We start from the raw sequence: 12480 nt of genomic DNA on the forward strand, positions 1-12480 counted from the left end.
AGCAAGTAAATTCGTTTACTATCCAAAATAAACCCAAACAATTCCTTGGTGATTTCTTGATTCCATGTCCTTTTTTGTTTTTGGTCGAATTTCCCTTCTAGAAAAAATCATCACTAATTTTATTTCCAAAACAAAATTTTCAAGATTACACAACTGCTCTTTGTCTAGCTGGCAATGAATAACCCATCAAGTCTCAATATTTTTAATGCTAACGAAGCTTTTCGAAGGCGTAGAATTTTACACATTGCTGTAAAAAAGGTGACATGTTTTTTTAAATACTTTTTTAGAGGTAAAAGACAACATTTTCACAAGATTATAATGGAATAAACATGATATTCATTTCACCCTGTCGTTTTCCGTTTAATTGATGAATTTTGGTACACAAAATTACCCATTTTTTTATATTATCATACAAGTTTACCAACTCATATATCAGAAAACCGTCAATTGCCAGACACACCCGTGATTGTGAATTGTCTGTGCCTCCACGGCTCCAATTACCTCGTTTGAGATCAAAATTCATTGGTATCCAATGCAGATTCTTGGTGGCAACCAATGGGAGTTTGCCAAGCGTGCATTGAAAAAAAGAAAAGAATCTGCTGCCGATTGATTTCACAATCCCAACCAATCACAATACAGCATTTGATCTCCAAAGATAAACAATACGATAGACCCCGCTTGTATAAGTACCTATGAGATCCCACAACCAAATCAACCACTAATTCCTTAGATACCCTTATCAGCAACCAGCCTTCAACAGCTAGCAATGGCTTCATCGACGATGGCTCTCTCTTCCCCAGCCTTGGCTGGAAAAGCTGTCAAATCACCATCTGCTTCCGAGATCACAGGCACCGGGAGGATTTCCATGAGGAAGACTGCTTCAAAGTCTGCTTCATCCGGCAGCCCATGGTATGGCCCCGACCGCGTCAAGTACTTGGGACCATTCTCTGGTGAGGCCCCCAGCTACCTCAAGGGTGAATTCCCCGGTGACTACGGTTGGGATACCGCGGGACTCTCGGCCGACCCTGAAACCTTCGCCAAGAACCGGGAGCTGGAGGTGATCCACAGCAGATGGGCCATGCTTGGAGCCCTTGGTTGCGTCTTCCCAGAGCTCTTGTCCCGCAATGGTGTTAAATTCGGCGAGGCCGTGTGGTTCAAGGCTGGATCTCAGATCTTCAAGGAAGGTGGACTTGACTACTTGGGCAACCCAAGCTTGGTCCACGCTCAGAGCATCTTGGCCATCTGGGCCTCCCAGGTAATTCTCATGGGGGCTGTTGAGGGCTACCGTATTGCCGGCGGCCCACTCGGCGAGGTCACCGACCCAATATACCCAGGTGGCAGCTTCGACCCATTGGGTCTCGCTGACGACCCCGAGGCATTCTCTGAGTTAAAGGTTAAGGAACTCAAGAATGGAAGACTTGCCATGTTTTCCATGTTCGGATTCTTCGTGCAGGCCATCGTGACCGGAAAAGGTCCGTTGGAGAACCTCGCCGACCACCTTGCAGACCCGGTTAACAACAATGCCTGGGCATATGCTACAAACTTCACCCCTGGAAAATGAATTTAACTGTTGAAACCGCACTCAATTGAGATTGTCGTCCATTTGTAACTAAACTTGTGAATTATTGGAACACAATGCTATCTTTGAGTTGACTAGAAATGAATTTTTTCAAGCTTGCTAAATTTCAGCTTTATCCATTAACTTCAACAATCAACTTTAGTAGGCATCACCCTCAATTTGACGGATTGAAATCTTATAAAATCGTTCAAGTGAAACATTAGTGTATATATATATTTTTAACTACAGACGGGATGGTAGGTAAATCTCCAACTACATGACTCTTGAGGCAAAGGCTAGTTCATTTTATGTCGACAAGAATTTTCCTCGAATGCGTTTAAATGTTTTTAACCAACATGAATGTGCACACTGGATAAAGAAATATAACTTGTGAGACAGGGATACGAATCAGACGGAGCTGTTCTTGAAATTTCCATTAATATAGTACAGTAGCAATCTTTGAATGGAATGAAATGAGGTTGAAGTTTAAAGCCCCCAAACGAATTAATAATCTTCGAATTTGTACCAATTAAGGGGCTTATAAAAACTATGTTTTTTTTTGTTTATGTTAGAAAATGTAATTGATATTTAATACTGATGATATCAAAATTTTATCTTAGCTTCAGTCTAGCTGATCTTCAAATCTTCCAAGTTTTTGAGATCCGGTAAATATTGGTGGGTTTGCAGACAAAAATAGGGTTAGGAGTTCCGAAGATGTTTCTGGCGTGACTTATCTGATACTTAAGTCGGTGCTATGATTATGAATGCAAAGAGCAAAGTGCAATATATTAGTACTGAGTGAGCGAGAGAGCGTGAATGTTGTAAAACCGTGCATGAGAGGTTAGTTATCTTGATGAAATATGATTCTTGCTAGGGTAGAATCCTACTTTCGTTCTTACCTTACGAAGGAATGCGACCAATGAGATAAAAAACATCATATGGTAGGACTCTCTAACCATGATGGCTAGGACTCTCGCATAATCTCGATGAGATTCGATCAGATCTCATATTTATCAAGGTTTTTATCTAATGACGAATATATCTTCATATTCCCTAACTGCTCTTGAGTTCGTATTTCTCAGCCTCGCTAATGGGTTTGGACCATTATGGAATGGTTTGTGAGCTCGGCCTTATCAGAATTTTAATGGACTCAACCTCTTCAATATTTTCTTGAGCTCGACCTTTTTTGGAAGAGACTATGAGCTCGCACTTTTCCGACCCTTGGTTAATAATGAAGTCCAACCCTTAACGAATTAGGACAATTTCAAATATGAGCTGGTGTCCGTCCAGATATATTTTTAGGGGACTATCAAATAAGTCTCACTCTTTACTTAATAATTCAACCTGGAAGCATAAAATATTAAGTTGACTCGTAATGTAGCCCGCCTTTGAAATGATCGAATTTTCATGAATTGTGGACCTCATCCAAACAATTTTTTGTGACTAATTTGAATGTAAATCATGTTATACTATTTGATTATTACTATTATTAATTTTATTAACACAAATTTACGTAATAAATTTGGCCGCCTCATTATCTTCGTAAACTCTTGTCTATCCTTCACACCGATTTTTCGGGAACATAACAATCTCACCCACAAATGTTGCTTGATTTTTCAAACCATAATCAAGCACCAACAATCCATCCACGAGTATCAAGAAACGCTGTAGAAATAAATGAAACTATGTTTACCGAAATCGATCGATCATACATGAATGTGTAACAGAACTAAATGAGCAAAAACGTGGGAATAAACGTTCCGGGACATGCTTTCCTATGATCAGTTTTTCGTGCTAACATTCGAGCTAATAACTTGATTTACTATCGTAACTAAATCGAGCTTGTGACGATGATGGTTAACAAAACTGGTAGCAAGCTCTAGCCTCATCATGTAGTTCCGAGGTAAGGCCTTTCCTATAACCATAATGTTATGTATTTTTTCCAACTTCCATAGTCACCAATATCTCTTTTTCAAACAGCTCCACTTTCACATTTTTGATAGAGAAAATTCCTGCAAAAATAATGATTATATATAAACTGAAGAGTGGAACTATAGTATATGGAGATTCAGCTTAAAAACCGAACCATTCGAGTTCAGGTGCTTGACAAGACACGTCCAATGACAAAGCCAAAAATAGTATTTTTCTTGCACATATGCGCCGTCTCAACACATCTTAATGCCATGTTTAAACCTTTTAACGGCTTCATGTCTAATGGTTCAACCATTTCGTCCAACAAAATAATCACAAGGTCAAAATTCTAATGGTTCCAGCAGATGAAATTTTGACTGCTTACAGAACTTTTATGGTTGAATTTAAGAAATGAATCCAGGGTTAGAAGCATCAAGCGTGTTTAAGCACCCTGTCGGGCAAACTTTTTTCATCACTAACTATACAGTATACACTGATCATCCAGGGATAAAGAACTAACCCGTCATGTTAGTGAGTGACTTGAAGAAAGGCTAATGCGATGCAATATAAACCGACACAGATGCATGTTCCAGCAACAAAATTGTAAAATAGCTTCTTATCGTCTCTCGTGGGTATGAAAGCTCCCTTGAATGTGTTGGTCAGTTCAAAAAGCCGGTAAGACACCTGTGGTGGTGAACATATTGAAAACAGAAATTCCATTAGGCAAGGAGCATTTAATCAGTCATTAACTTGAAGAATGGGAACAAAACAGCCACCACCCATGTGGTGAAGTGGGTATAGTCCTATCCCCATTGGGGGAGAGGTCAGGGTTCAAACCCCGCAGGAACAAAACTTGCTCTCCCTCAAGTTGCAATTGAAAAGAGAGAGAGAAAAGAATTGGAACAAAGCAGAAATTTACTTACCAATATGTAAATGGAGGTGGTGAGCATGAAGTTAAGTAATGGATAATCTGGAATGAAACAGAGCAACCATTTAGGCTGTCCATTTGGCATATTTGATCTGCATATTGTAGGAAACTTGTTAGCCATGTGATTTAGATTGTGTTAGCTACGTGGCAAATTTCACAATTCCCTAGTTCCTCAGACGAACAAGAAGAAAACATCTTGGAATAAGCACTGAAAACATTTTATAGATAAATTTTATATGCCTTCTACTGGGGAAAAAGTACTTCTCGTTTATCATATTAATAGAAGCAAACAAGTGAATACATTACTATGACAGACCATGTATAAGCAATGGAATTTGTATCAAATAATCATTCCAATAAGTAAATATCGACAAACAAGCAAGAGAATAAACTCACACACCTCAGCCAGATATGAAACTGGGAAATGTAGGTTTCCAGAGTAATTTTTCCAAGCCACCTGGTACCCAAAAACAGTTGTACAACAAGAGAAAAAAAATGGAAACCCCTGGGTTTAGCTTTAGCCCAAAAAAGATAATTTTTTTCACTGAAAAGAGCTAGGCAGTTAAAATAAAAATATAACAAAAAAACAAAACTTACGCAAAAAGGGTCAAAGAGAAATTTCGAATATGCTGACTGAAATTCCTCAAACACAGGTAGACGCTGAAAGATAAAAACACAGATAATTTCAATCGATCAGCAAACTAAACTAATGGTTTTGGACATTGCTATAAAGCTCTCTTTCTTGCCAACTATAGAAATAATTTTCACTCAAATAGAATGAAAAGATAATTTAGGAATAAGTAGATAGACTAAGAAAAAATATTGATTCGCACGCTATTGGCATCCATGATGTGTAAGGATGAAGCTTGTTGTAAGCAATCTTGTCCAGCTTGTAAATGCATTCATACCAAAAATAGCCCAGCTTAAGACAGGAAATTAGCAAGAAATTAGATTTCGAAGTAAATATGAATCATCCAAAATCCAGTTTCGTGAATGAAATGATTTACAATTAAGGCGACCGTAACAACGGATATCTTAATTGACCGTCTCCGCTTGATCTCACACTCCTCCAGTTTCTCCATCCACTTTTCAACCTACAAGGATAAAATTGAATAAAGAGATCATAAGAGAAGGTACAATCAGCAATTTAATCTCTCTTTGGCAGTACATTTGGGTGATAATGGGCATAAATCATTCCGATGATCCATATATAGCGATCAAGCCCAGATCTAAAATGCCATTCATGCATTAATGGAAGATCTGGTTTGGCAGGATCCCTGTACCCTGTCATTAAGATAAAAGAATAATCAGGCAGCCGAGGCTGAAATCAGACTAGAAATTAAAACAATAAATTTAAATTTCTCATTTTGGCCAATTATGATTAGATGCTAATCACTGATGGTTACGTACCGAACAGAAAAGTCAGAGGACTCCAGATTATGTCAAAAACTCCAGGTATTTCCCACACCAAAATCACCACAATGAAGCACATAAAAAATTTCAAAACAATCACCGATCTTATCTCATTATAGTGGTGGCCAATCCCAAGGGCCCCATATACCATAAGAGTGAATAGAGTATGCATTGGACAGATATAGTAAAGCATATAGTCGTTGTTGAGAGCAATACAACAAAATGCCACGAAAAAATTTAGCCTCCACATCATCTGCACAGACAACAAATCATATTTGTCTTAAGAAAATTGTTTTAACAAACCAAATCCAACGTAAAAAGAAAATAAAATATAAGAAAATCAAGTTCAACGAAAAAATATAAAGCAGATTACAATGTCACCTGTGCAAATCGAGCAATACTAAAATCTTTTCTAACATAGTAATAGGAGAAGTTCCCAAACCCAGTCATCCACACATATGCAGCAATCAAAACACGAACCGCGTTGTAAATTTCCGATGCCGCAAAGTAATGGTACATCAAAAACAGAACCTATAAAACATGGCAAAAGGCATACAACTGTCAAAGGCCTTGTGCACAAGGCGTGTTACTGTTAGTGCGCAGCAGCAGCAGCCAGACAGACTTATCAAAATGATCTACAGGTATCCGATTTCTGCTGAGCAGAAGATAACTAATAGAAAAGGAAAAACTTAAACTTTGCACACAGAGTGTGAATGCACAGAAATAACAGACACACAGACAGTATCAAAATGATATGAAAGTATCAGATTCTGGTGAACAGAAGATAATTGTAGACAGGTGCGAAGTAAAAAAATCCCAACTTCCATCTGGCAGAAAGAACATAGTGAGAGCTTAAACATTTCTGTGCAACTTATGAAAGAGAACTTGAATGCAGTAGTTTTTATTCTGTTTTTCTCCTTTCTTGGTATTCAACCAGAATCCAGATAAATGCTTCACACACAACTCTTTCAAGATTCTAAACCATATTTATGAACGGTTTGCCACAAATACTTGCCTGCATCCATCCTTTCCACTCTTCAGTCTGATGGCGATTAAGATAAAGTATAGATTTTCCAGAAAATGCTGACTTGTCATTATGTTTCTTGATAGATGTCATTGCTGAAGCTATGATGAGAAGAATGTACAAAAAAAGGAAGACATCTCGACTGTAACTCTGTCCAACAAAGAAAACAAATAATAAGCTTACACTGACTGAGGAAGAGTATAATTTACGTATAACATGCATTACAAGTCAAAAGATGAGAAATAGGAGCAATTTGGCTTTAGTTTATAGACCTATTATGATCATTTACATGTTTAGTTAAAAGGTTGAAAAAAAATACATTAAAATATAGTTGATAATAAGAATAACAGTGTATCTCTCCTTATGCTACTTGATTAACAATAGAAGTCAATGAAATGCTAATAAAAAAATATCAGAATCATGTTACTGCACACATTACTTAAACAAATGAATGAAAAGTTCCAACAATTAAAGGATGGATAAAGATGAAGGGCACCTTTTTGGAATCCGCAAAAAAAGTTGTGCGGTCACACAAATAGAAATAAAATATAATTCCCACAAATTCAGCCCTGCAAAAGATCTTGACATCATTCACAATATGAAAAGAACCTTATACGATGAAATCAAATAATAAAAAAACTAACATTGCTCTCAAAAGTAGTCGATTTTCAAGCAAAAATGAGTCCTCCATTGTGAGAAACCTAAAATGTGAAATCCACAAAAAGGTTGAAAGACTTCTAAAATGGCAAAACTCTCCAAATTTACCATTCAAAATCATCACACTCACCTGATTAAGTTAGTTTTAATCGACGGGGTGGACAACTTCTGCGGAGTTGAGTTAGCAAAACCACCTTCCAGCAGCACAGCTCGATCATCTTCTTTATCAATTTTATTTTCCAATTCGAGAAGATTTATATCCGAATGACTACTGTCATAAAAGCAATTAAGTACCAAAAGAGAATGCAAAATAATTAATTTTTACCCTTCCACTTCTTGAAAAAGCCACACATTTCAATTGCCAGGTATAATGCTTCAAGATATGGAAAATATGTAGACTGTAGGTAAGAAGAGGACAAAAGAAACAATGTACACTTACACTTTTGAAGGGGATGATGACTTCTGATGTTCCAACCACTCGGAATATATCCATGCAATACAAATTGGGATAACACCAAGCAAAAATGACACCTGAAACATCACAAGTAATGATTTCACAGTATGTCTAGTGATTCATAGATCAAGGAAAGATTAAACTTAACAAGCAGTACAGATATGCAAAAAGCAAAAGCGGATTTAAACAAAATAAATTCAAGAAGAATAACCAAACAAAGCAACGGATGTCACTACATAATAGTATCAAAATATCGTCAACCAATCACACGTGAATAACTCAATACAATGGATCAACCGAACATCACTTCTTAGTGCTGATAATAATAAGAGAGAGAACAAAACAAACTATAATCACGCCACAGAAGGAAAACAAAACGACAAAAAAACTACAAGTGAAAATTCAAAACATAAACACTACAAACTTCCCAAAACTGCACGCCAACATAAAAAAAAAAAAGAGACGTAAACTAACTAAAACGCACCGCCAATGCAAGAAGAGAAGCTGAAATAACCATCACCAGCCCAGAATTTCTAAAAATCAACATTATACCTGCCCAGGCGTCACAGGTCCAGAACCCACCGCCATTCTCTCGTAAGATCCCAACGAACAAACGATCCAAGACGCAAGCGTGGAGAATTCTGGTCGATCAAGCGAATGCAACACGAAAATACGTTTACAGACTCCAAACTCCAGACAATTTAAATGCTGATGGAGAAGATAAAGAGATTGCAGGAATATATATACATATATACACACGAGATTAAAGAATGAAAGCAAAAATAGAATAGAATTGCAGAGATCTGAAGCATTAAGTGAGGACGAACGAGGGAGTGGGGTTTGTGAGAGGTCCAACACGTCGTCGTTTTCAAGAACTCGGTCCAGATGTCACCCTCTTCCTTGAATCCTCATTATATTGATTAGTTTAATTATATAGTAATAACTAAAAAAAATTTACATTTTTCATATTTAATAAATGAGTCCATCGATTTCATATTTGAAGTCAAAAATAATAAAAATTAAAATATTTGAAATCAAATAAAAGATATGTCTCATATCTAAAATTGACACGTGAGACGATGTCATAAAAATTTTCGTGAAACATTAATTAATATATCAGATAGATTAAACAGTAGATATTATATGATATTCTATTTAAATAATATAAATTTAGACATTCCATGAATTAAATAGGACGATGAATTAAATAGGTACTTAGACATGATTATAATACCAATTTGCATCGAAAATAAACATGATTAGTGTGACATAAATAAACATTTGTAAAGTAATAATAGCCGTTTGGAGTAATGAATTTGTGCCTGATTTTGGCTTAATGGCTGATTCATTGAACATAATAATGTTCTATATATATTGATGTTTTCTTCTATTTTATGTATATCTGAAATATTGATAATTAATGGCAGCTCAACAAATATCTCTAGTGAAGGTTCTAATTTTCATTTTTACCCATTCTTAATATTGACATAAAATAAATAATTACAATTTATTGATTGGACAAAATTGATATTTTTGGGAAAGGTTTTCGAAAAAAAAAATTCCCGAAAAATTTTAGAATTAAATATTACATTTTTAGAGTAGACGCGTTTTAAAAAGTTATTTTGTAATAATGTCATTGTTTCGACTTTTTCTATAGATGTCAGAATCAAATTTCAGCAATTGTATTTTAATTATATTTTATATTTGTTTAAATAATGATAAGGAGCAAAGGATTTTAAATTTCGGACTTGGTCTATTAAGCCATGAAAATAAGTGTAACGTCCCAGATTCGACAACTGTCCTCACTGTATCAAGACGAGTCTTTCCAGCGTGCTTATGTCCTCATTCACACACACCCTGAGAAACTTCCCAGGAGGTCACCCATCCCAAAATTACCCCAAGTCAAGCACGCTTAACTTTGGAGTTCTTATGTGATGAGCTACCGAAAAGAAAATGCACATTCGTGATATGAGTAGTACAAATCAAATCTTTTAAAGCCCTCTTCAACTGTACAGTCCATTACATTGAACAGTCTCGGAATCCCTCTCATTCCCGTGTGGGTCGGTTCATTCATGTTCCCACCACCTAGAAGCCTGCCAGGAGCCGCTCATTGTCCGTGCAACTGATGGCACCGGCGATCACCCCCCGCCCTCTTCGGCCCCGGGCCTCACATGCCCACCAGCTTCCGCTTGGTTCGTCCCCGAACCACACCGTACTAAGAGAGGTCGGCTCTGATACCAACTGTAACGTACCCTAATTTTTACTACTTCAAAATTTGCGGAAAAATTTAAAATTTTCTTAAACATAAAATCTATAAGGTCGTCACTCATCATTCATCATATTAATATTTGAAATCAACATCACCAAATAAATTTTCCAACAACATACTTGTTTCAAATGTCTCACATCCAACATAAAGCAGAGTATTTTAAACTTTTCATAAAAACATAAATTTAGTGGTCCTCGGGTTTAGCCTTCCGCTCAGTCCAAGCATGCCCCTTGGTCGCCACCTCCTGTCTCCTACTCAACATACTCACCTGCATCGATCAAGTCTAGTGAGTCTAAAGACTCAACACGTATAAACTGGAGATAGCAAGTACTACATAATAAAACCACATAAAATTTCAAAATATAACATACATACTTGAAAGTTGAACATACATCATAAACTTGAATTTACATACATAAATAATTAGACGTGCCATCAACTTAAACTTTTCATAAACATACTTGCATACTTGAATATACTTGAACATACATAACTTCAATATTTTTCGTAGAGGATGTTTCAAAGCAAGTGACCCATAACATAATAAATGCCTGATCATACAAACCACAGTACTAGGCTGACAGAAACGTATCCACTGCCACATACATAAGATCCCCGTTCATAATTTAACGGGCTGGTTGGTCCCCGTTCATAATTTAACGCTTTCCAACCTCGATCTAACCCGTTCATAATTTAACGGGTGGATTGGTCCCCGTTCATAATTTAACGCTTTCCAATACTGTAACGTACCCTAATTTTTACTACTTCAAAATTTGCGGAAAAATTTAAAATTTTCTTAAACATAAAATCTATAAGGTCGTCACTCATCATTCATCATATTAATATTTGAAATCAACATCACCAAATAAATTTTCCAACAACATACTTGTTTCAAATGTCTCACATCCAACATAAAAGCAGAGTATTTTAAACTTTTCATAAAAACATAAACTTAGTGGTCCTCGGGTTTAGCCTTCCGCTCAGTCGAAGCATGCCCCTTGGTCGCCACCTCCTGTCTCCTCCTCAACATACTCACCTGCATCGATCAAGTCTAGTGGAGATAGCAAGTACTACATAATAAAACCACATAAAATTTCAAAATATAACATACATACTTGAAAGTTGAACCTACATCATAAACTTGAATTTACATACATAAATAATTAGACGTGCCATCAACTTAAACTTTTCATAAACATACTTGAACATACATAACTTCAATATTTTTCGTAGAGGATGTTTCAAAGCAAGTGACACATAACATAATAAATGCCTGATCAGACAAACCACAGTACTGGGCTGACAGAAACGTATCCACTGCCACATACATAAGATCCCCGTTCATAATTTAACGGGCTGGTTGGTCCCCGTTCATAATTTAACGCTTTCCAACCTCGATCTAACCCGTTCATAATTTAACGGGTGGATTGGTCCCCGTTCATAATTTAACGCTTTCCAATCCTAAACATAATTTGGTCACAAGACATTTAGCATACCTCAAAAACTTAAAATATTTTCTTTGCACGTCATACATACTTACTTGGTGTCGAGGGATTCGTTGGACTTTGACTGGGGCCGTTGCTGCAACATACTACATGAAATTTCATAATTACCTTGCATAACTTAGACGTAAATATCATGCTTACTCTCAAGCTCAATAATTTCTTAGGACATTCTATAATTTCCAATGACACGACTTTGATAAATCCTTGCTCTAAACCATAACATCAAACCTCAAAATCATAAATAAATTTTCCTAAAATACGTGAGTACACGGACCCCGACCCCGGGTCTCTGTACAGGTCTGTCTAGGTACTGCCAAGTAATACTCAAAAGGAATAGGAGGCACGGACCTCGTGCCTAGGTCCGTAAGGGGTCCGTGTTGGCTCGCAAAAATGGCTACTCGAAGGAAACAAAGGCACGGACCCGTGGAGAGGTCCGTGTCCGGGTCCGTGTACCTGCGGTGGCATGAAACTTACGAAAATTCTGAACGTGATATGCTTAACTCCCTCGACTCGACTGCACAGACCAAGAATCAACACCACGAGCTCATCTTAGGCTACTAATTCAATGACCCAAGCCTAAACAATTGTCCCAAAACAACCAAAATCACAATCAACCCAACAAACCCGTGAACGAGACTTTTTGACAACAAACAGTTCTATACGACATTCAATCTCCCAAGCGCCTATCGACAAGAAACGAAGCTTCATTATACATCCCAACATAATAAATAATATACCTATACGCAGCAACGATCACCCGT

The 12480-nt window shown here is 36.9% G+C and overlaps 2 protein-coding genes across 3 annotated transcripts; one reads left to right on the forward strand and one right to left on the reverse strand.

The window, feature by feature from the left end:
• The first annotated feature begins 701 nt into the window (after positions 1–701).
• On the forward strand, positions 702–1673 carry LOC142548911 (chlorophyll a-b binding protein 40, chloroplastic-like). Its single transcript, XM_075657546.1, has one exon. It carries the CDS (start codon positions 767–769, stop codon positions 1559–1561), a length of 795 nt encoding a protein of 264 aa, XP_075513661.1. The 5' UTR covers positions 702–766; the 3' UTR covers positions 1562–1673.
• A 1555-nt stretch (positions 1674–3228) lies between these two features.
• On the reverse strand, positions 3229–8839 carry LOC142548912 (protein REDUCED WALL ACETYLATION 3-like). Of its 2 annotated transcripts, none has more exons than XM_075657548.1 (16): positions 8498–8839; positions 7931–8022; positions 7622–7759; positions 7479–7535; positions 7331–7403; positions 6826–6984; positions 6192–6341; positions 5808–6063; positions 5566–5681; positions 5405–5491; positions 5231–5319; positions 4995–5057; positions 4798–4854; positions 4393–4489; positions 3990–4153; positions 3229–3570 (listed from the first exon to the last, which is right to left on the reverse strand). In XM_075657548.1, the coding sequence occupies exons 1-15, from the start codon at positions 8531–8533 to the stop codon at positions 3998–4000; spliced, it is 1626 nt and encodes a 541-aa protein (XP_075513663.1). In that variant the 5' UTR covers positions 8534–8839; the 3' UTR covers positions 3229–3570; positions 3990–3997. The 2 variants fall into 2 exon arrangements, with proteins under 2 accessions (XP_075513663.1, XP_075513662.1); XM_075657547.1 differs by having other exon boundaries at positions 7622–7762.
• Between the last annotated feature and the right edge of the window lie 3641 nt (positions 8840–12480).

This window comes from Primulina tabacum, chromosome 6, assembly GCF_025594145.1.
Source record: "Primulina tabacum isolate GXHZ01 chromosome 6, ASM2559414v2, whole genome shotgun sequence".
Classification (NCBI taxonomy): Eukaryota; Viridiplantae; Streptophyta; class Magnoliopsida; order Lamiales; family Gesneriaceae; genus Primulina; species Primulina tabacum.